This window comes from Psittacula echo (genome assembly GCF_963264785.1).
Source record: "Psittacula echo genome assembly, chromosome: 7".
Taxonomy (NCBI): Eukaryota; Metazoa; Chordata; class Aves; order Psittaciformes; family Psittacidae; genus Psittacula; species Psittacula echo.
The window spans coordinates 28321748-28346148 of NC_137740.1; the positions used below are offsets into that span (position 1 = coordinate 28321748).

The 24401-nt window shown below is 57.8% G+C and overlaps 1 protein-coding gene across 1 annotated transcript; it reads left to right on the forward strand.

Annotated features, from left to right (window-relative positions):
- Nucleotides 1-20593: 20593 nt before the first annotated feature.
- Nucleotides 20594-23645, forward strand: LOC308223834 (deoxyribodipyrimidine photo-lyase-like; the record flags this gene model as incomplete). Its single annotated transcript, XM_080623300.1, has 9 exons — nt 20594-20828; nt 21019-21164; nt 21310-21492; nt 21672-21830; nt 22142-22340; nt 22430-22582; nt 22861-22982; nt 23082-23241; nt 23420-23645. The coding sequence occupies 9 exons, from the start codon at nt 20594-20596 to the stop codon at nt 23572-23574; spliced, it is 1512 nt and encodes a 503-aa protein (XP_080479426.1). The 3' UTR covers nt 23575-23645.
- Nucleotides 23646-24401: the final 756 nt, after the last annotated feature.

Sequence of the window (24401 nt, forward strand, 5' to 3'; positions counted from 1 at the left end):
GAGAGGGCACTCAGGTATTGGAACAGTGGTGGAATCATTGTCCCTGGAAGCGTTCAGAAGCCCTGTAGATGAGGCTGTCAGTGACATGGTTTAGTGGTGGTCTTGGCAACCCCGGGATAATGACTGGACTTGGTGATCTTAAAGGACATTTCCAACCTGGTTGCTTCTATGGTTCTATATGCTTGGGGGGGAAAGCCTGGTCTCGATGAACTCAGTGGGAGCCTTGCCACAGTGTTAGGCTGGATTTCATCCCCTGGGGACATCTCCCTCCCCACACAGCTCTTTCCCAGCTCCCTGAGGAGCTGTGTGAACCCCCCTGGCTGTGCAGCACTACCTGTGTTGTAGCCCCTGAACTGGTCAGGGCGATATTTAGCAGCTGGAGGTCTCTGAGTCAGGTCATCATTGTGGTAAAAACCATCCCCGCTGCATGCAGAGGAAAGAGGAAGAATCAGGGGCTGCTCTTCCTGTGCGAGGTTATCACAGCCCCAGCCTGCCCTTCAGCTGCTCTGATCCTGAACCAGTGGGACCCTGCAGCACCCAAATCACAGCTCTGAGGACACAAGGGCAAAGGTACTAGCTACCCCAGCCCGCTGCCTCCTCTCTACGGGATGCAGTTAATTTTGGGTGCTGCGAATGCAGCTACTGCATCATGGCTGAACCCACAGATATCTCAAGACCTCTGTGAGCAGCAGCTGCCATGGTTTCCAGCGTCTTGCAGGGTGATATGGAGCAGAAACCACCAGCAGTCATGCACAGGCAAACGTGCACACACACACGCCTGTGCTGCCCACGCTTCCTGTCCCAGCCACCTTTTCCTTACCCAGCTGCAGCAATGAGGAAACCCTGGAGACAGCGTGCATGGGGTGAGACGTAATGCGAGGAGGCAGGAAGCGACTGCTCCAGCCAAGCAGCGGAAATCCCTTCCCTTGAGTGGTGCAAAGCTCAGCAAACATCCCCTGCTCCCCACTCCTTCTACTCAAACCACCAGAATGCTGTGGGCCCCGGCCCCCAGAGGGATGTGTGGTTTTTATCACAAGCACAGCCCAGCAAGTCAGTGTGCTGCAGCATGATACAGCCACTAATGGGGCAAATGTGGTTGTGAGACCCCCGTATGTTAGGCTATATGGGCATGGAGACCCCATCTGCGCTGTCCCTCATCCTTAATGGGACACAGGGAAAAGGATTAAACCAAACAGAGCTAGTGTTGGGACACAGCCTGGTGCTTAGAGGAGACAGGGGTAGCGTGCTGATCCTGCTGTACCTGGTGTAACCGATGAGCACATTGGTGGCAGCGAGCTTGGTGTAATCCCATTGCATGCCTCCGTCTTGGTACAGCATCAGGATGTAGGACCTGAAGCCATCAGTGGTCAGAATAGCTTGGTACGTGATCGTCTGGGGAGAAGTGTTGCAGACGGGTAAGAAAGTGAGCAAAGCTATTGGATTTAAAATCAGGGCTGTGGGTCAGCGCTCGCTGCGGAACAGCAGGGCTAAGGTCCTGATGTGCAAGACAAAGGAAGCCTGCGCTGGTTTGCATTTTGCTTGGAAAACATGATGGTTTTACTTCGATGCTCCATTTACTTTGATGTTCCAGGAGAAGCCTCATATTCACCCAGTTTTATGCTCCTGAAGAACAGTGTTTCTGGTGCACAGTAAACTCCTACCACATTAAATAGGAAAATCTTACAGAGCAGGGGAAGTTCAACTAAAGATGTCCCCCAGAAAACCTGAGAAACACCAAAACATGGGCACAGCCCAGTTCTTCTGGCAAAAATCTTCAAGACTGACCTTTTTCACAAAACTGGTTCTTATTTTTAGGCACAGACAACCATGAGTCTTGGTTTTTTTGACAACTCAGTGAGCTCTTGAGCTCCATCAGCCCCTTACCCTGCGGCTGTCAGTCCATGCTGTGTAGGCAGGTGCCCTCTCCCAGGTGATCTTCAGGGTCCAGGCTGCAGAGTAGGAGGACCTCAGGTACCGCTGAACCTTTGCTTCCACATCACGGACAAATGGAGGCTTGACCGTGTTGAGGGTGGTGTACTCCTGCGGGTTGGGTACACCCATGTCTGTGTTAGCTCCCAGCAGGGCAAAGACAGGTCTAGACTGGGGTCATGCCATGGAGCACTACGACTGAGGCTCTGGATGAGATTTGGATGGCTCAAGACATGACACACACAGGACCGAGAGCTCTTAGATTTGGACCAGAAAAGGGAAATGCTGCTCATGGGCTCCATCAATTACACATTTCAAGGGACATCCACAGAATAGGTGAGGAGTTTATCATCAAAAGGTGTTTCATGCAAACATGCACCCCAGTGGCTTCACTTACCTGGTAATAGGTGGTGCCAACCCCTTTGGAGAAGTCGGCGTTGTCCCAAAACACAGCAATCATGGGAACCTCTTCGTGGCCATTAAAGCCGCTGGGAGGAGGGTTGGGGTATGTGAAGATGCTGTTGTCCGAGGCTGGGAAAATGATCTGTCCATTGTCTGTAAACTGAGCAGAGGGATCCCTCCATCAGGTTGAGGATCCCCTATAACACAGGAGCAGCAGCCCTCCCATTTCCAAGCCCACTTTGAGCAAGGCCAAGGAAGGTCACCACCGATGTGGCCACAAAGTCACCTCCTGCTATAAACAGACCCTAGCAGCATCCCAATTGATTTGCCCCCGACACGCTTCCATCCCAGGCACCTGCCCCCTGGGGCCTACCCAGGTTCCTGGGAGATGGCAGCTTGCCCTGCAGCAAGGGTAGACCAGGTAGCCAAGGTAGACTCACGTAGAGAGAGTCGCGCAGGGTTTTCCCAAACGGGAATCCAGTCTCGGGCTTGAAAAGCGGAGAATTAAAATCCACTCTCCTCTCCACATACTGCTGATCGTTTTCCCTCACTCCGTACTTGTAGAGGGGCACAGCTGCAACTGAAAAAGAAAACAAGCAAAAAACAACCCCCAAAGCACACTTACAGCAAAGCCTTTGGTGTGTGCCAAAAATTCAAAGGACTGAAATGATTTTGCTTCCAAAGGGACACAGACTGGGCAGCAGGAGGTTGTGGGGAAGTGGCCAATAGCCACCTGGACACCCTGTGTGTCACCTTCCCTTACAGGAGCTTGCTCCCACACCTTCCAGTGCCTTATATGTACACAGCTCTCCTAAACCCACTGTGATGGCCCTTGTGGTCACTGTCCCCTCCTTCTCCAGCCCTGCTGGGGCACTGTGCTGAAGGACTGCTGTTAGGAGTGGAAAAATATTGTGTGGGGCTGTGGTAGGGGGACAGCAGGGAATTAAGCACTCACAGCAGTTTCTAGAGATGTCCACAGTCTCCAGTCCCATATTTGTGTCTGCTAAATAAAACAAAGCATTTGGGGGGAATGGGTTTTCGAGCTGATTGGACCATACTTGAAGGCAGGCTCAGCCTGTCAAAAATGCAAGCTCATGTGCAGGAGATCCTCGTGGTGTTTCTCACCCAGGGGTCCTGGTCCCAGATAGCCCCCTTGGCCTTTGGATACCAAATGTCCCCCAGGATGGTCAGTCAGGATACATCACATACCTGCAGGGCCAGGAAATGGGGTTGGGGCAGCCGCCGGCCCTTTTGGTGGAGCTGGAAACACTGGGGATGATGCTCGGGAGATAACAGTGGCTGCTTCTGGCCCAGGGAGTGCCTCCCTGTCCCCCGGGATGGGGACTGGTGGGGCCAGGCTCGTGGTGGCTGTGCGTGTGGTGGCTGGGGACGCCGCCCGGGCTCCCCCTTGGCCTGGGAAGGCTGTGGGAAGGCTCGACCCACCAGTGGCAGGGGCTCGGTTCACTAGGCTGGTTGTCAGCTCACTGCCCAGGAAGGGCTGTACAGCAGCTGAGGATGAATCACTGAGAGGTCCCGGCCCCAGGGTCTTTGATGTGGGGCTGCCAGCAGTGATCCCAGTGGAAGGAAGACCAGGGAGCCCTGGGCTCCCTCCCAGCGGGGAATGAGCAGTGGTCTCCATATCTACCCTGGCTCCAGTTGTGCTGGGCAGGAGCCGAGCCATATCCCCTCGTTCTGCAATCTCTCCAGGGAGCATGGCACTTGTTTCCCCAGGCACGGGGGTGTCAGCATCCCCAGAGGGGACTCCAGGGCTTTTTGTCTGGCGGGCAGGCAGGAGCAGGGCAGGCCCCCCCGGTGCTGCAGCCCCCAGGTCTTCCCTTCTCCCTGCAGAGGACCCCACTGCTGACTCACATGCTGGAAGCGGAGCAGAAAGCCTGGAGCTGGTGGATTCTCCCTCTGCAGCACCTTCTGTCTGTGGAGCAGAAGGCAGCGCCAGGGCAGCACCAGGGGATGCAGGAGCACGGGGGGACACCTCTCCCAATGGTGCTGGCACCCCTGAGGCCGTCTCATCTTCAAGAGACCATGTCTGAGCACCTCCAGCATCACCTGCCAGCCCACCCTGTGCCCCTGGCATCAAGGGTCTGCTCCCTCTCTGGGTGCCAGGGGCAGAGTTGGTGTTCCCATTGGGTGCCAACCCTGAGCTCAGACCATGCCCGGAAAGAGGCACAGAAGCAGTCGTAGAGGTGGCCATGTCATTGGAAATGCCACTGCTGGCAGGAGCCACTGGGACCAGGGGCTGCACCTCCGAAGGGGAGGTGAGGGCAGATGGGGCCAGTGCTCCTGATGTCCTCTGCGTGATGGCTCCTGCTCCTTCCCCAAGGTTGGCACCAGGGGAAGGTCCACCGTTCACCGAGGATCCTCCAGGCAGCTCCACCACATTGGCTTGGCTCAGTTTTGCATCAGGAAGTCCAAGACTGGCACTGCTCTGAATGCCAGAAGCAGGGACAAGGTGTTCCTCAGGGCCAGCAGCCTCCAAGTCTGTGCTCAAGCCACCGCCAGCTGCAGGAAGGCTTGCTCCGTTAGCAGCCTCGACAGCTGTCCCAGGTGATGAAGACTCCTCTGCAGATGGGGAAGAAGATGCAGACTGCAGCACTGCTCTCATTTCTCCATCAGGGGCTCCTGAACCAGCTGGTCCCTCTCCAGCAGGGGCCTGGGACTGCCCCAGAGACCCTCCATCACCAGCCGCTTCACCTGCTCCTTCTGAAGCAGAAGGGACCTCAGGCCCAGCACCCAGGGAAGGTGGCAGAGCTCCAGAAGCACTCAGGCTGGATGGATCCGAAATGGAGGATGCTAAAACCGCACCAGCGGGAGTGGCAGGACCAAATGAGGAACCTGCCCCAGGCAGGTGACCCATCCCAGCCACTGTCCCACTGCCTGCAGCAGGGAGCAGGGGTGGCTCAAACCCAGTCCCACTGCCTGCTCCTCCCAGTGCCTGCTCTGCTGGGCCAGCTCCATGCTCCCCTGCTGCTGGCAGCCCCACATTTGTGCCAAGCTGGACCCTAAGGGCAGGTGATGGGGGTCCTGCTGGTCCAAAAGCTGCTGAAGTGGGGCCGTCCCATGTCAAAGTCAAGCCGGTGCTGGGTCCATTGGCTCCAGGGAGACCTGGTCCCTGGGGAGCACCAGGTGCCATCCCCAGTGGCTGTGGCTCCCCGAAGGATGGAGGCACGGGAGCTCCCTGGGCAGCACCGAGGTCAGGGCTCACTGGTGTCTCTGCCCCAGACACGGGGCCGGCTGCACCCCCCAGGGGTGGGTAAGCAGCCCCGGGAGCACTGGCAGGTTCACCAGGCAGGTGTCCTGGTCCTTCAGCCCCCAAGATACCAGGCTCCAGGCCAGCACTGCCAGGAGGTGCAGGACCAGGCAGGGGCCCTTGTCGCAATGGTGGCACTGCTCCTGCCGCTGCTCTGTCCTCAGGACCTGACAGAGGGGACAGTTCAGCATTCGCCAAAGCTTCTGTTAGTCCTGCTGGTAGCTCTCCAGTGGTAACAAGGTCCTGCTGAGTGCTGAAGGCTGAAGGATTCATGTCACGCTGGGTATCTGCATAAGGACTTCCATTTCCTGGACCTCCTGACTGTGCTGTGTCCCCTGCACCCTCGGCCCCCTGACCCTGGACCCCAGCAGCGGGCCATGCCAGTCCATCAGGTACAAAAGATGCTGGATTGGCAGTATCTGGAGCTGAATTCAAACCAGTGCCATCAGCATCCTGGGGACCACCAGCTGCCACCTCCCATGGCTGTGACCCTCCGAGAGAAGAAGACGTGGGTGCTCCTTGGTCAGCAGTGAGGTTGGGGCTTGCTGGTGTCTCTGTCCCATCATCAGCTGCAGGTAGGGCGCCAGACCCAGTCCCTGGGGGTGGGTAAGCAGCCCCAGGAGCTCTGGGGAATGGCAGAGCAGCAGCAGGCAGTGGTGGCTGTTCTCCAGTGAGGATTTGCCATGGAGCAGGTTGCAGGGATGGTTTGGCTAGATGCACAGCCCCCATGTCCCCTTTGGGTAGCGCAGTGGCCAAGACTGGGGAATTTATGCTGCTCAGTACATCTGTGGGAACCCTTGGGGCTAGCAGTGAGACGGCAGTGTCCTCTGTTGCCTTGGGTGCCTTGCTGGCTGCAGGTGGCAGGGTTGAACCAGGAGCCTCCAATGACACCCTGGGGGTTCCCTGCCCATCCCCATCCTCACTGCCAGCTGGTGCCAGTGAAGTAGTTGGGCTCAGCACTGCCTGGCCAGGGAGGAGGGAGGGCTCCCATAGGTTTCCCACTGTTCCTGACACTGTTGGGCTCTCCAGGGGCAGGAAGGTTGAGGCAGCTGGGCTGAATTCACCATTTACTGCATCTCCTGCATCTCCAGGCACTGAAGCTGAGAGACTTTCTTCAGCAGCCGGGGTCATTTCTCCCACTGGCTCTGGGGTGATGCCCACAGCTCCACTCACCGCTCTGTCCTGCTGGGCCGTAAGCGGCCCCGCAGTGCTGGGCCTGGGGCTCGAGAAGTTGGCATTGTCTTCACTTTGGATATCCAGAGGAAGGGTAACACCTTCCTCAACCACTCCCATGGCTGTGGTCAGCCCCTGGCTTGGCAGCACGGTGACACCGGTACCCACAGGGCTGCCAGCAGTTGGCTGTGCTGGTGAAGGTGTGGTGGGGAGGGACTCAGTGATGGGGTTTAGATCTTCTCCTCCTTCTCTGGTCACAGCCGAAATGTTCTCCTTCATATCTGGAAGGAGAGGGGTGGTCCCGAGGGGGGTGTCGGGATTGGCCAGTGTTACATCAAGCTCTGCTTCTGGGGTGACAGCAGGGTGCTGTGCAGAGATGGCGGCAGCAGTCGTGGCTGCAGTAGGAGCAGCCAAACCCCTCTCAGAATCCTGAGGTGTGTTAAAGGGCTTGGTCACGTTTGTCAAAGCTGGTGGTGTAGAGCCGTATTCACTCGCCGCTGTCACCAAAGCATTCGGCTCAGCCCCGGGAGGAAAGGATGGGCCTGGTGGGCTCTCTGTGAGGATCGTCTCTACTGTCTCAACATCAGCCGCCAAGGTGTTTGTCTCCACAGTGCCCCTCACCAGGGCACCGGGCCCCTCGCTCTCTGCTGTGATGGGAGAAGCTGTCCCGGTAGCAAATGGCCCCTCGGTAGTAACAGGGACTGCAGCAGCAGCCCCAAGCCCTGCAGAGAGACCCAAAGTGGAGCATTACGCTGGGCACTGGAGCCGGCAGCCTGTCAGGATCAGCCATGTGTCTCTGTCAGCTGAGCATCAGGAAGATCCCACCCCTTCTTAAACCCTACTGCTTCAGCCTGCGGCCTTACAAGTCTCTGATTTAACAGATAAGGAGCGCAGCCTGGGCTGCCTTAGGCACAGCACTGCACAGCGCCTTTTCCAGCCCCAGCATCAGCTGCTGCCAGCTGAGACAGGACACAGCTCATCACAGGTCTGGTGCAAGCCTAGAGGCAAAGGCAGAGGCTGCAACCAGGACAAAGACAGACACTACAGCCAGGGCACAGCAGATGGTATTGCCTGCTGCTGAGAAGAGCTGGAGCCCAGTAAGTCTAGTTCATAGCCCCAAGGGTGTCTGTGGAGCTCTGCCACCTGAGGACACCTCTCAGCCCTCTTTACCTTGCTGCAGGGACAAACCTGAGCACAATTGCTTCTGCAGAGCTGGTGTGGGGGGGTGTGTGTGTAATTCTTCCATTTTTTCACCTTTTGGGTGCCTGAGGGACATTTAAATACAGTTTACCCAAAGCCCTTTGGCAGATAGGACAGCCAGGGCTTAGTGAAATATTCCCTGATGGCAAATCCCTCTCTCCTGCTGCAGATACAGCAAAGTGGACCACCCCTCTCCTCCAGCTGGGTGCAGGCATCAGGAGCTCCCTTCCTGTGGAGGGAATATTAACTCCGAGGACCTAGCCCTGCTTACAGCTCCCTCCTCTTGCTGTCGAAGTCCTGCCCCACATCCAGGAGCTTTACACAAAGGAAGAGACACTACCCCACATCCCAGCACCCTCTGGCACCCATGGGTGACATTCCACCCAGTCTTATTTTTAGGACAGGGATGTAGGCTCTGGGGAGGCCAATCTGCTGCCGTTGGCTTCAGGAGGAGCTGGGCAGATCTGCTGACGCTTGGCTTTAGGCGGCTGCAATTAGGGGAGACAAAGGGCACCCCGAGGGTGAGCCCCAGCAGAGTTTCACTTCAGCATGACAGCCTGAGCCTGTTCCCCATCCCGGTGCTCCGGTTCATCAGGTTCCCCTGCCAGACAACCAGATTCCCCTGCAGCAGAGGTGCCTCCGACCTCACCACTGGCTCAGATCATTAACTTGTGGATAGCTTGTACCGGAGTCATTAATGACTATGCCAGACCAGTCCTTGAGGGGTCTGTCCTCCCCCAACCCCCTATTCCCCCTCCTGTCAGGCTGCTTCCTTGCCATGTTCACCGGCTCTTTGCAGCAACCTCCTTCAGCCAGAGGAGCTCAGCAGCTTCCCTCCCCATCTCAGAGAAAACAAAGCTCATCCGTCAAGTCCCCCAGGTTAGCTGTGCACACTCTACCCCAGTAAATCCGTGTTTTATCTTAATTCTTCCATGCAGAGCAGGAAACGCCACCTACCCCACGCCACCCCGTCGTGGGAAGCATGTGTAGAGGGGCCCCAGGATGGAGCACGGAGTTTGCTCTTTCCCAGGACGTGGGAGGGATGGGAGTGTCTCTGGAGCCCCGCTGGCTTTCCTTGGATCCCTTGCTGGAGGGGCTGTACGTAGGCTCCAGGGCTGGGCTCTCACCTCTCCCATGGGTCCATTCCTGCAACCAGCCCCTCAGGGTGATGCCTGCCTCATAAAACACTTTTCCTAGCTCTTTGGCTGCAATGTATTGTGAGGACTTGGTCATAAGAGGAGGTTCCAGTGCAACCAGGAGAGAAAAACATCTCACAAGTGTACCTGCTATGCCCTGCAAGGGCTCATACAGGACGTGTGTTAGCATTAAAATATAGGACATACCGTGCAGAATCCATATGCAGCATCCCACGAAGGTAGAAAGTGGCCATCCCCTGGTCTGCATGCCTCAGGCCTCCACGCAGGCAGAGCACTGGGAAGCTCAAAGGGAGGTGAGAGCAGCTCCGTCCGTCTGTCCGTCCGCCCACCCACCTGTCTGTCTGTCCTGCAGAGCTGGAGTCCCGCAGGTGCAACCCTGCTCCTGCTCCCTCCCATTTATAGGGATGGCAGAAGGAGGCAGGTTACAGCTGCCGTCCCCTCCCGCCCCCAGTGCTTTCTCTCCAATGCCCCTGTCATCATTCCCTTCCTGCTGAGCTGCCTCCCTTCCCAAAAGCTGGATGTTCAAGTGGTGCATGGGTTGGGGGTTAGCCTATAGGAACCCAGTCTCCCAAGGACCTGAGCACAGCCCAGTGCAGCTCTCTGGGCCATCAGCACCAGCTGGAGAAGCTGAGCCCAGAGCAGTGCGTGACACTGCCCACAGTGGTATCCAGACACTCCAGAGGCCCCACAAGACCTGCTCCCCATGCAGGGAAGAGGGACACGGAGCAGTGGGCTGTGGTGGTGATGGGGCAATGCCAGGTGGTGCCACCATGCCTGTGAGGACACCATAGACACTGAAATCAGCAGCTGAGCCATGTTCCCCCTTGGCTCAAAGCTTCCCCCAGAGCAGAGGCAGATTATAAAGCAGAGAGAGGTAGGGCTGGGAGCAGGCCCTGGGATGTCAGCCGAGCTCCCCAGCACCCAGCTATAACTGAGATCACTGGGGATTCTCATCCAGAGCCCAGCATGCCCCATCAGGGTTTTAAACCTGCACCTCAGTATGTGCACAGCGGTATGGGGTGCTGAGATGGGGTGAACGGGTCAGGGAAACTCTTCTGCAAGGTGGGACCAGCCTCCCCAGAGGCTGAAGCAGGAAAAGGTGCAGCCCAGGATCCCCTACCCTGCTACGGGGATCCCCTGGGTCACTTCGCCCCTATGTCTCCCCTGCCCCTGGAGAAGCAATTCCCAGTTCCCCCCCCTTGAAAGCTGCTGCCAGCTCCCCCACTAAGAGCATTATGCAAACCCCCCCCCCCACTGCTACATGGTTTTGTAATCAATTAAATGCTTTTTAACCAGAACTGCCCCCAGGCAACTCCTGCAAAGTGCTATTAGGGGTGTTAGGCAGTACACAGTGTCCCACCCCTTCACCAGGCATGAGGCAACTGCAGGGCACATGGAGCGACATCCTGATCCCAGCCAGGCAACGCAGGTGGGGGAAGTCCAGGGGAGGCCAAGTCACGGCTGATGGATCCCCATCCTGTAGACCCACTCATTAACCCTGGCACTGGGAACAGGGCATAGGTGGTAAATAAGGGGGGAGCACCACTTGCCCGGAACCGAGAACGCCAGCACGGGGACGAAGCTGGGGGGAGGACGGTGCACTGGGGGCCCCTGCAACCAGCACTGCAGATCACTGTGACCGCTCAGCCAGTGACCACCCCAGCAGCTGCCACACCTGGGCTGATGGAGGATTAGAGGGATGCAAACCCACTGTGGGAGAGTCATTGCTGGCTGTGCTGACAATGCCGTATCACTCTGGAAAGCCACTCTGATGGGCAATATGTGCTGACGTTGGAGAGAGTTGCTCCAGGTGGTGTTTGAGGTGTAAAATGTGGTGGGAACCACAGGGATTGTTGAAAATGTACTGCTCAGCATAGGGGAAAACAACTCAGATGAAGCAAGGTGCTTCCAGCACACCTCAGCCTCAGCCCTCCTGCAAGCTCCTCCCCATGCTGTGCTGGGACTGGCACTATCCAGAGACCCTCATGCTTACACCACCTGCCCAAATAGCCCAATTCCCTGATGCTCCTCCAGCAGTCACGGGGGTGACAAACCAAGCTTGTCCTTCTGCTCTGGCATTGGCACACCCTCCCAAGAAGGCCTGCAGCCACTCTGGGTCATCCCTCATCTCAAGGATGGTGCCCTGTTCCCACCCTGGGAAAGGGCTTTTCATTGATCCTTCTGCTACACCTGAAACCAAGGTCCCAGCAAGCTGCTGGCTCCTGGAAGGCCAACCAACATCCACAGTTATCAAGGAGCCCATATCCAGGGGGCAGAACCACAAATCCCAGCATCCATGGGTTCTGCACCATCCAGCATGGCATGGCATGGCCCAGCATAGTGCCTTATCAGCCTTCCTGGCATTAATGGGCTGGTTGTTCCAGCCCTGCGGAGATGCTGGCATCTCCTACCAGCATTGGTCCTGCCTCCTATCAAGGGCATTTGGAGAGGGCTCAGGAGTGGGGGGGGGGACACCAGGTTATCCATCAACTCCATGGGTTCTGCATGATTTGGCATCCTGCGGAGACAGGCTATAGCCTCCGGTACAGGTGAAGGGGAGGGGGACACTGGAAGGGACATTTGAGTCACAAGGGAGTTGAGACACAATGCCCCATGATGCTGCTGTGTGTTCTGAAGTGACAGTTCTGCTGGCACAGAGTTTGCTTCTTGGGACAATGGTGATAGATGGGAGCTGGTTATAGCGAACAGGCTGAGAAATGATTTATGGGATCAGAAAGGAACGGGACTTGGATCCAACCTCCCAAGCCCTTCTGGACAGGGGTCCATGACAGGCAAGTGGCCGTGGTAAAAGTGGCAGCCAGAATCCTCAAGGATGGCAGGCATGGAGAGCATGGGCAGCATCAGGAGCTTGTCAGAGATCAATGTCCTCAACGCCCAGGTAGGGCCCACCATACCAATGGGAACAATGTCCCCCCACCATGCCCCACTTCTTCCTCCCAGACTGGGGTCCAGAGGTGCTCAGTGGGACCGGAGCATCTCTTCCTCCTGCCACGCCCCAACCATGACAACAGAAGGCATCCGTGCTGGCAGGGGACAGCGAGTGCCCCGGTCACCTTTTCATCCCGGCATTTCAGGACCTTTTCCTCCCTTTGTGACGCAGTTTGGCTCCATTATCCCAGCCTTGGCCCATGGCCATGTCCCGGGGTCTGAAGTTATGGATTCAACAGCCGGAGAAAGCAGCCCAATGGGACACGGTGTGGGAGGACTCTTGGCCCAGCTCCACGGTGTAGGCAGAGCACGAGGACTTCTTTCCCAGCACCCCACCAGCCATCCACTGCAGGGACCCCTTCCGGCAGGCTTTGCCCTGCTCCCCAGCTCCCTGAACAGGTACTAAGGACCTCTCTTGGTGCCAACAGCTACAACAAGTCCCCCAAAGCCAGGCAGCATCCTAGAGAGCAGAGGGGCAACATTGGAATGCAAGGGGCATTCCAAACAGGAGCATCCTGAAAAGCTGCCTGGGCTCAGCCTCCATCCCCAGCCCAGTCTCTCCCGGGCCTGAAAAATGGAAGACAGATGGGTGATCCCAGGGTGCCTCTCCCCATTCTGTCCCCATCCAGCCCCGGAACAATATATCCCAAGGTTTAGCATCCCAGAGCCCCATGTGCCCCCTCCCAGCCTTCCGCACACTGGTGTGGCACAGGCTGCCAGCAAGGAGCAGAGATCAGCCGAAAACAACCCCTGAGAAGCAACACGGCTATTTTGTTAATTATTTCAGTTTTAAATCTCCTGGCGAGGTGACTTGTTTAGGCTAATAATTGCTTCAGTTGGATTTTATCTGGCTAATTAATCAGTTAATAAGTGACTTTGCTGCAGGGGGATAGATGTTGCGGCTGTCTCCTTAGCTGGGGACTGGAAAAAAACAGGGAAGGAGAACAGCCCACAGGATTTCCACAGCCAGATGGTGCACATGGGTGGCATGGGGCAGAGAACACCCAAGCAGGGACCCCCAGCCTGCCAGCGTACTGAGCCATCCTCGGAGTGTTTGCAGCAGCCCCTGCCAGGGGGAACAGCCCTCAGCTCATCTCTCTGCTGTGAAGCTTTTGAGACAGTTTTTCTTGCTGGTACCTATGCTAGATGGAGAAGCTGAAAACAGGGAAGGCAGCTTGGAAAAAAAAGAAGTCGTCATCTTTGTCACAGAAAACATGGGATTTCCCTGTACTGCCCAGCCTGGTTAGCATGGGTGTGCTCCTGTCAGCAATACCACAGGTGAGCTGGGGATTGCTGCTGTGCCAGGCTCTGGCTTCACTTGCCCATTGCACTGCAGGGCTCAGGAGCTCAGCTGGCCATGGGGCAGGGCCCTGGTGTGGGATGGGGGCTCTTTTCCTCTCCTGCCTCCTTCCCAGAACCACCCCAGGCTCCACCTTGGCCCACTCTGGATGTAAAGCAGCCATGAAGCATCTCCTGAAGACCTCAGGCACTGCAGCCTCCCTGGGTTGCAAATCCTTAGAGACCACCATCACCAAGCCCCCGCGTGCTCTAGGCACAGCAGCACTGGGGGTTCTAGGTCTCGTTTCTCTCATCCGTTGGTCTCCAGGGTGGTTTTCATGGCTGAGCCAGCTCTGTCCCAGCTGTAAAAGCCCATCCCCAGAGGGTCCTCTCTTCTTGGTCCCCTGGCAGTACTGGTAGGGGGAGTTTCATCACAGGAGCCAGGTCTGGTGCAGGGTGGTGGGAGGGCTCAGGCTCTACAGACAGGCTGAGGGAAGGGAGCAGGGTCACCCCAGCCCACAGAGAGGCACTGGGGGTCCTGTGGGGATGCGCAGTGAAGGAAGGGGGATCCCAGGTTCAAGGGGAGCTGTACAGGTTACTCCAAAAGGCTGCACCACCATGAGTTAGGAGCTGGCAGCAGAAGGCTTGCCAGTCCACGTGGGTGCTGGCTGGGCGAGGAGCAGCGGTCAGGTCCTCCTCTTCCCTCGCCACTCCACCACCAGGCCGGCACACGGGAATGCTGTCTGTAAGTCCCCGCGGAGCTGTGGGGAAAGAACAGCCGTCAAACCATGCCAAAGGGGTGCCCTACCCCTGCTCCAACCTAGGAGGGGCCTGATCCCAGATGAGGGTCTCCCCTTCATCTGAAAATACTCCAGATGACATTCAGTGTAAGATTCAGACATTCCTCTCCTGCTGGCTGTCCAACCTGCTCCCTAGCTGGCCGCACCATGGCTGGCAAATGCAAAGTGGCACCCCCCTCCCAACACACCTCACCTTGGACAACAGCAGCTCCTGCACTGTGGTGTTGCCCAGGTCCAGGGGGACGGTTAGCCGCAGTGACAGAAAGAGGTGAGATGCACCTAGGGATGAAAAACATGGGTCTGGCTATAGCCCTTAAATATCGGCCTTTGCCGAAGACACAGACCTTTGGCAGAGACACAGACCCTCCTCTCAGGTTAGTCATGTCATGGACACCTTTCACTGTCAGGAGAATAACGCTCCACCTGTACAGCAAACCACACGTCCCACAGAGCATCAACACCCTTGTATTGAAAGCATGGCAAAAGAATGGGGCTCCAGGACCCCCTGCACTTGCCCCTTGAAGCCTAAAGCCACCAGCACTGAGGGTGGTGATGCCCATGGGGCACTGCACTTACTGGTGTTGGCTGTGGTGGTGGGGCAGACAGGCGGCATTGTTGGCAGGTCTGCAGAGGTGCTGAGGGCAACCTCTGTGGTCTGCGTTGAGCTGGCAGCAGGGGAAGAGGGCTCCATGCCTGGGCAAAGTAATGTTATGTTAGCGCTGTCTGCAGAGAGGTGCAGGATGCTCCTACAGCTGGGGACAGACCGAGACTAAATGGAACCACCTCCATGAAGACACCCAAGTACATGCCCAGCATCCCCGTGGGGATTTGTCCTGACTATGCCCCTTGCTTTCCAGGCACCCCACGGCTGCACCTACCCGTGGCTGCACTGAGGGTCCCAGATACTGTTGATGTGCACAGGGTCGACCCCAAGGGTGAGTTGGAGTTGCCAGGGGTAGCCCTGGATGTGGGATTGCTGCTGGACATGTCTGTGCTGGTAAAGGGGATGGCTGTGCTGTCTGCCAGGGTTGTCAAGGGCTCAGCTGAAGCGGCTGTCAGTGCTGGTGCGGTGACAGGAGGCATAGTAGATGGTGAGGAGCTGCTGGTCCCCAGCAATGTGCTGGACCTCTCCAGGGTAGAGGATTCAGAGCTGGAGGGAGGGAGAGTGGCTGCAGTGGTGGGGTCAGTGGTGGACAGCAGTGCTGAGGTCTCCAGAGGTGTCGGAGAGGTAGAGACACTTGTGGGCACGGTTCCTGTCACATCTGTGACGGTAGTCGCTGCAAAGAGGTGGGAGAATGAGATGTACAAGGGCTGGTGGTGAAAGGCTGAGACCATGGCTGTGCAGCATCACCACCACCATGAGCTCTACAAGCTATGCATGAGCAATGGATCATCAGGAGTGGGACATTCACTGCCCTGCATTGATCCAGCATGTGGATGCCCTGAACAGCAACATGATTGTCAGCAAGGCAGGCCAGGTAAATCCAAGCCCAACAAAGCAGGAACAAGACATGGCCATTGTTGGGCTCAGGACAGAAACTCCTGTAGGCACCAGCACTGAGACCCGTTCCACCACCTTCACCCACCCCTGGAGGAAGTCAAACAAACCCGTTTGACGGGAAGAGCCGTGCAGGAACTGGTGACCGTGAGACAGGCTGGAACTGCAGCAGCAGCAGTAGTTTACACAAAGCTCCCTACTGCAGATAGTCAGGAACTGATAGCGCCGGGTGTAAATAGTGGCAAGGGGGGAACCAGCCCCACAGAGGAACAAATCCCGGCTTGCAGCTCAGGGCAAGTCGTTAGAGACGTGCAGCAACCCATGAAAGCTCTGTGGGGGGTGTGATGAAGGATGCAGGAGGGCCTTCCTCTCTGCCTGCACCGACGCTGTACTGGGGCAGTGTGCTACCCCTGAGAAAGCCCAGGCATCTGTAACCCCTTCCAAAAGGATGCACAAAACAGCCTGGCTGCCCCAGCCTCCATCAGGGTAAGCCTGCGAGTTAGTGGCTTTGAGGTGCCAGGCTGGATTCCACCATGATCCCAGCACAAACCCAATGAGTCTGTGGCTCTGCTCGCATGGGGTTGGGGAAACAAGCCATGGCATTTCAGTCAGCCCCACCAAAAATTCGCAGAGCCCTTGGCAGCCATTCGCTCCGTGAGCTGGTGCTGGCTGCAACTGGTTAAATAATAATGTGGAGAAGGGCAATGGTCTGATCCGAACCCATGCTGGGTATCTGCACTATAGACCCACATGCTCACATACAAAGGAGGAGCTGTAAGTTCACCTCTGTTTCCCATTTAGCAAACAACACTTGCAGTGTTTCACTCCCTCACCCCACAAGGCACCACACCGCCCCAAGGAATGATGCTCCATGCTTGCCACCCGCCCCATGGAGACCATCGCATCCCACTCAGCCCTTACCCAGTACGAGGTGCAGCATGGCGAGGTGGGCAAGGCTCAGCAGCAGCAGCAGCAGCAGGGATGACCTCCTGCTTTGCCCAGCCATGTCTGGGTGGGTGGGAGCCGATGGGACCCTGCAGGCACCAGTCCAAGAGCTCCCTATGTTCCCAGCACTGGGGTTTCCTGGTCTCCTTTGCCCAATAGAGGAGAAGCATCCAGGTGGGTTCTTTCACTCCCTAGGTGTCAGCAGCAATGGGGGGGTTTCCACCCAACATGGATACTCCTAGGGAGCGGAGTGATGCCGAGCGGACATCAGCTGCACAGCTGGACCCAGAGGAGCCACGAGCAGCAGGCAGGGCAGGCCAGCAGGGCCACCACTGCGGCCAGGGACCGTGCCGTCCTTGCCTCCTGAGGAGACAGCGACAACAGAAAAAAGCCCAGGGAAGCACCAGGCTGCCACGGACCGTCCCTGTGCTCCACCACAGGGGTGATGTTTGGTAGTGGCTCCTGACACCAGCACCACTTGGGAGACGACAGCCTTGTCTGAGCTGGAGGAACTGGCTGAGAAAACAGGAGGTGCTCAGGAAGGGCGTGCTTCAGGCTGACGGTTTGTCCCCTGGGCTGTCTGTACAGGCATCACTTCCCTATGTTACAGCATGTCAGAGCTGAAGCGCTTCGCTGATAGCCAGTCACTTCCTTTTTCGCAGGGTCAGAGACAAGACCAGTTGGAGGAGCCTGAAGGCACTGGGCCAGGGTACAGGCACTCCTGGAAGGTACAGGCATGCTGGAGGACTGTCAGGGCACAGCCACCCTGCTGCTGTACAGACCCACTGAGGCATGACCAGGGTACAGTGGTACAGGCACTCTGCCAGGGTGCTGTCACACTGTAGCCATTAGGTCAGGGTACAAGCACTTGGTCAGGATTCAGTTGCTCTACCTTGGTACAGGGATGCAGGGGGTCACCGCACAGCTAGGGGCACAGAGGCAGGGTCCAGCCTCCCTGCCAGGTAGAGGTGCATGGAGAGGGGTGTCACCAGGATACAGCTGTAGCCCCGGGGTGAAGATTATACCCTGGGAGAGCCACCGGGATACGATCACACTGCTGGGACACAGGTGCCTACGATGGGGCACTGCCAGTGTACAGCTGTTTAGGGGGAACAGCCAGTGTACAGCAGCATTCCTGGGGTACAGCCGGGGTACCGCCTCATCACCGCCCAGCTGGCGCGCCAGAGCACGACAGAGGATGCCCCGCCCCCCGAAGCCACGCCCTCTACAGGGGCCACGCCCCTTCCCGGTACTTACACAACGCGCGGTCCTCCCACAGGCCGTGGCCCTCCGCGCTTTTCCCGCGCTTTACCCGCCCCTTCCCGCGGTAGGGGGCGGGCGGGCGGGAGTTGCCCCCGAGGCGCTGCCCCCGAGGCGCTGCCCCCGGGTGCTGCGGAGCTGCACTCACCCGCAGCGGCGCTGGTTGTCTCGGAGGAGGCGCCAGCGGTGGTCCCGGCCGTGGACTCGGCCAGTTGGGTGGGGGTGCTCCCGGGACCCCCCGTGCTGGTAACGGCGGTGGCCGTGGTGTCCGACGTGGTCCAATGGGGCTCGTCCGAAGCGACTGTCGGTGCTGCTGCGGTGGGGAAGGAGGCTCTGCCGGTCTCTAGCGATCTGCTGCCAAGCAGTGTGGTCACGGCTGGCTCTTGGCGGGTGCTGATAAAAAACGTGGTGCCCGCTCCGTTGGAGGAGAGAAGAGCAGAGGTGGAGGGAGGCAGTGTGCTCTTTTCGACTCCAAACGATATGACAGCCAATGCCGTACTGGTTCCCACAGACGTGACAATGGTTGAATCAGTACCATTGGATGTCATAGCCACGGGAGCTGGTGTCAGGGTGCTGACGGTGAGCCCCAGCCCTGTTTGGGTGGGCTCAGGCAGCACCGAGGTGCCATCAGGAGTGCTGAGGGCTGTGCTACCAGATACCTGTGGTGTGGTGATGCTGGAGGCTGCCGAGCTGCTCTCCAGGGGCACAGCACTGGCTGTGAAAGCACCCGTGGTGGAGGTGTCAGTGCTGGAGGGAGGGAGGTTGGCTGCAGTGACAGTAGGCATGGTAGATGGTGAGAAACTGCTGGTCTCTAGCCATGTGCTGGACCTCTCCAGAGTAGAGATTTTGGGGCTAGAGGGAGAAGAAGCAGCTGCAGTAACAGTAGGCATGGTGGATGGTGAGAAGCTGCTGGTCCCCAGCAATGTGCTGGACCTCTCCAGGGTAGAGGATTCAGAGCTGGAGGGAGGGAGAGTGGCTGCAGTGGTGGGGTCAGTGGTGGACAGCAGTGCTGAGGTCTCCAGAGGTGTCGGAGAGGTAGAGACACTTGTGGACACGGTTCCTGTCACATCTGTGACGGTAGTCGCTGCAAAGAGGTGGGAGAATGAGATGTACAAGGGCTGGTGGTGAAAGGCTGAGACCATGGCTGTGCAGCATCACCACCACCACGAGCTCTACAAGCTATGCATGAGCAATGGATCATCAGGAGTGGGACATTCACTGCCCTGCATTGATCCAGCATGTGGATGCCCTGAACAGCAACATGATTGTCAGCAAGGCAGGCCAGGTAAATCCAAGCCCAACAAAGCAGGAACAAGACATGGCCATTGTTGGGCTCAGGACAGAAACTCCTGTAGGCACCAGCACTGAGACCCGTTCCACCACCTTCACCCACCCCTGGAGGAAGTCAAACAAACCCGTCTGACGGGAAGAGCCGTGCAGGAACTGGTGACCGTGAGACAGGCTGGAACTGCAGCAGCAGCAGTAGTTTACACAAAGCTCCCTACTGCAGATAGTCAGGAACTGATAGCGCCGGGTGTAAATAGTGGCAAGGGGGGAACCAGCCCCACAGAGGAACAAATCCCGGCTTGCAGCTCAGGGCAAGTCATTCTCTGCGAGGGGGTGAAGGATGCAGTAGGATAAGACCTATCCAAGCTTTGTGAGTCTGCAGCATGCAGGAGGTACAAGCCTCAAGTTTATTCGCTGTGTTTGACTCAACACTGCTCTTGCTTTGTGTCAAGTGCAAACATATCAGGATGGCATTTGGAGTTTTCCAGGCCCACAACATCCTGGTGATGCTGCCATCCAGGCAGGGCCATTTGGTGCTACTGGGCAGGTCATATCAAAGGCAGTGAGCCCAGCAGTGACCAATGTTCAGCAAGGAAGTCAAGCTGTGACCAAGGTCTTCTCTGCCTGGATGGAAACCCACATGAGAGGCAAAAGAAGTGAAGCCAAGCTTGTTGCTTCTGTGTTGCAGAGCACAGCCCTTTCACCCACTGGAATGGGGCTGAGATATCAGAAAGCAAACAGCACCCACAGTGTTCTACCTGTGTTGGTGAAGCCATGCCGAAGCTGCCACCACCACCCTGGGGAATGATGCTCCCACCTCAGCACCCACCCAGTTGATAGCACCACATCCCGCTCAGCCCTTACCCAGCATGAGGTCCAGCACGGCAAGGCTCAACAGCAGTAGGGGCAGCCCTCCTCTCTGCCCAGCCATGTCCAGAGCCAGCACCCCTACTCCCTAAGTGGGGACAGAGTTCCTGCACCCTTGGATACAGGGCCAGTGAATGGTGCCAGTGGGGGAACTACGCTGCCCAGTGACGTTTGAAGGTGGCAGGAGCCGCTTCCTCATTCCCGCGGGCAGGGAGGGGAGGCACAGGCGGGCACTACCCCCCTTTCCCGGGGGTAGGTGCTGCACCGATGTCCTCGGCGCACCCACGGGCAGCACCAGCTCCCGTGTGCTGGGGGGGCGGTACCAGATGATGGAGTCCCGCCCCTTACCCCCGAATCCCTGCCCATTTCCACGCCTTTGACCACCCCCTCGCGTTGTATAACACCCGGAGGACAGCGTGGCTGCCAGGTAAGGACCGGGAAGGGCAGGGTATCAGCATCCGCCGGGCTTATGAACCGGGATGGGTAAGGCAGCGAGAGCTCAGTACGAGTACGGTTCCTTTTCCCTTCGCAGCTGCCGCACGGAACCACGCTGCTCTCGCTGCCGGCCCGGGTAGCCCTAAGGATGCGGCGGCGGCAACGGAAGCGAAAGGCCTCGGCCCCGGAGGAGGTTCCACGGGTGTCTCGGAGGAGGACGGAAAAAGAGGAGGAGCTGCAGGAAGCCCGGCGGAGGGCGGCCCCCTCCGTGCGAGAGTTCAGGTTCAACAAAAAGCGGGTGCGCCTTATCTCGCAGGGCTCGGATCTGAAGGATGATGGTCGGTGCATCCTCTACTGGATGTCCCGGGACCAGCGGCTGCAAGGTGTGAATCAGCTGATGGAGGAAGCTGGGAAGTGGAGCTCCCACGGGCGGCAAAATCCACAGTCCCTTCCCACAGTAGGCCTTGGAGCTGGTCTCCCCTCTGCAGGGGAGACTGGTGGCATTCCTCTTGTGAAACCCCATCTCCGTTCCCGCAGTCCTCCCTGACACTGCCCCATGTGCTTTCTCCCCAGATAACTGGGCTTTCCTCTATGCCCAGCGCTTGGCCCTCAAACAGGAGCTGCCTTTGTGCGTCTGCTTCTGCCTGGTGCCCAAATTCCTGGAGGCCACCATCCGCCACTATGGTTTTATGCTAAGGGGTCTGCAAGAGGTGGCCGAGGTATGGCCACTGCAGGGCTGTCCATGCTGAGTGGGACAGGGCTCCTGGGGGAGGGGGGAGGAAGACTCATCCCTTCAGTGGATGGTCGTGGGATGTGGTCTGCAGGGGTGTGAATCATCCCATAGCCTTTTCCCCCTCACTGCAGGAGTGCGCAGAGCTGAACATTGCCTTCCACTTGCTGCGGGGCTACGCCAAGGATGTGCTGCCTGCGTTCGTGGTGGAGCATGGTGTTGGTGGGCTGGTGACGGACTTCAGTCCCCTCCGCCTCCCCCAGCAGTGGGTGCAGGACGTCAGGAAGCGGTTGCCGGAGGATGTGCCATTTGCACAGGTGGGTGCCTGCACTCTGCGAGGGGAAAACTGGCTGGAGAAATGTGAGAGAAACTTGTTTCCTGCATTCTGTGCCTGCAGAGGTGAACTGGAGTGACCTGAGCAGGGAGTGTGTGTGTCACGTCTTCGGGAACATTTGCTTCTCCTGCTCACACCCTCCTCCATGGCTTTGCTTTCCAGGTTGATGCTCACAACATTGTGCCCTGCTGGGTTGCCTCCGCCAAACAGGAGTACAGTGCCTATACCATCCGAAGAAAGATCCAGGCTCAGCTCCCTGAGTTCCTCACGGAGTTCCCCCCTGTTGTTCATCACCCATATTCCCCCTCCTGCCCAGCAGAGGTACCAGCAGCAGACACTTCTGCACTCAAGGCCAGTTCTAGAGGGTTTTACAGCTGCTTTGTGATCCTGGGAGAGGCTGGCAGGGAATGGGGACAGTGACCTGCCTGAAGTGTGCAGGTGGTGTGGAGATGGCAGTGCCCTTGGGGAGGTTGGTTCACATCTCATTCATTCAGGGCAGGCCTAGTTAAGAGTAGAAGGCTGGCATGAGCTTGGGACTTGCTGGCTGGGGAAACCTAGGGGACGTAACAGTCAGGGCAGCCCTGGCTGAAGAGCATCTGTACATGCACTCATGCTGCTTGGTCACCGCCCAGCCCATTGCTTGGGAGGCCTGTTATTCCAGCTTGGAGGTGGACCGTACGGTGAAGGAGGTGGAGTGGGCGACCCCCGGGACGGCTGCAGGGCTGGCTGTGCTGCAGTCCTTCATCAGAAAGCGACTGAAATACTTCGGCTCCCACCGGAATGACCCCAACAAGGCGGCGCTCAGCAACCTGTCCCCATGGTTCCACTTCGGTGAGTATCCCTGGCTTTGCAGTCGGCAGCATGGCTGAGCACGGTGGCTGAGACCGGCAGCCTGACTTCCTCCCTCCCCATGTCCCCAGGCCAGGTTTCCACCCAGCGAGCCATCCTGGAGGTGCAGAAGCACCAGCACAAGTACAAGGAGTCAGTAGACATGTTTGTGGAGGAGGCCATGGTGCGGCGAGAGCTGGCTGAGAACTTTTGCTACTACAATGAGAACTATGACAGTGTGCAAGGTAGCTTTCTGGTTTGGGTGGGCAGCACTTGGGCTGGGCGGGTACCCAATGGCCACCCCAACTTGGCAATTGCAAGGCTGACTTGGAGAGGGGCTGTGAGGGCACTAATATGCTGTCATTCAGTCCTTCTGGAGGTAGGACAGGAGCTGGTAGATGCCCTTTTCAAGGTTGATGTCCCCTGGGCATAGTGCTCTTCAGTAGCTCAATTCTTCATCTCTTCGCCAGGGCCCTGCAGGAGCTGGCTGCTCATCATTGCTCCTCATCTCTCTTGCTCACAGGTGCCTATCCATGGGCACAAACCACCCTGAAGCTCCACGCCAAAGATGAGAGGCCTTTTCTCTACAAGCTGCAGGAGCTGGAGCAGGGGACCACACATGACCCGCTCTGGAACGCTGCCCAGGTACTGCCCCACATCTCCCCCACAAAAAGCTGAGTCTTTTCCTGGAGGCAGAGGCGAGGTGGCACAGACTGACCTGTCCATCTGTCCCTTTCCCCCCAGCTCCAAATGGTCTGGGAGGGCAAGATGCATGGCTTCCTGCGGATGTACTGGGCCAAGAAGATCCTGGAATGGACCCGCTCCCCCGAGGAGGCCCTGCAGTTCGCCATTTACCTCAATGACCGCTACGAGCTGGATGGGAGAGACCCCAACGGCTATGTAGGCAAGCAGCAGGATGGGGGCACGGGGGGGGGTGTCTTATCTCTGATGGCCAAGGGCTGTGGCAGGGGGAAGGCTCTCTGCAGGCTACCCAGGCCATCCTGCTTTGCACCCACATCTCACTACTCTCTAGATGCCTCCTAGCAGGGGCAATGCTGACGCTCTGTGCCCACACCCTGCAGGCTGCCTCTGGTCCATCTGCGGCATACATGACCACGGCTGGACAGAGCGTGCCGTCTTTGGGAAGATCCGCTACATGAACTATGCTGGCTGCAAGCGCAAGTTCAACGTGGGGCAGTTCGAGCGTCGCTATGCCCCCTGCACACTCGCCCAGTGACAGGCACAGCAGCCTCCAGACTGCTTGTGCCCCTCTGCGCTGGGGGCAGATGTGCCAGTGCCAAGGTATGAGCTCACACCTTACACCGCAGCCGGGGATCACCATGAATGCTGTTGGAGGGCTCACTGTGATGGTGGCAAGCCCTGGGGTTTTGCAAGTCTCTCACCCCCTGCTCGAGCTGCTGGAGCCCCATGGGGCTCTCCAGGGCCCTCCTGCTGCCATATCCTCAGTGTGCCTGTGCCTGCCCAAAACCTCTTCTACAACCACTGTCCTTGGGCGTGAGCCCAAGTCGCTGTTGCTGCTGCTAGTCACAGCTTAGATTCAGGCTGAGCAGGGCTTTTCTCGGGAAAAGCTCCTAGAAAGCGGCTCCTCCTGGTGCGCTGCAAGGCAGGGAAGCCTTGCTTTGCTCCATGGAAAGCCAGCGCTGTGCTTGCACAAGCATCGGTCAACAGTTTTTTTAAAGTTTACAGTTTGTATCTGTCTCCTGTGTGTGTGGTGTTTATGCGGTGATGCACAACACTGCTGCAAGGGACAGAGATCCAACAAGGATGGGACAGCCAAGGCCATGCCCTTGGGCTCCAATGCCAGCAGCAAAGGCCAACCCAGGGAGGGACAGGGGAGCCCCTTACTCAGTGTTTTGTACTTCCTGCCCTGAGTCCAGTGGGCAGTTTGCAAGGGGAGGCCACAAACCACACGGATTAGTCCCAGTGACATCTGGCAACGCGTCACCAGTTGCACAAGTTGTCCCCCCACTGCCCTCTGCCCACTCCCTCCCTACCCCAGGGGCCAACAGGCACTGCAGCACTGACCTCAAGGGCAATACACAC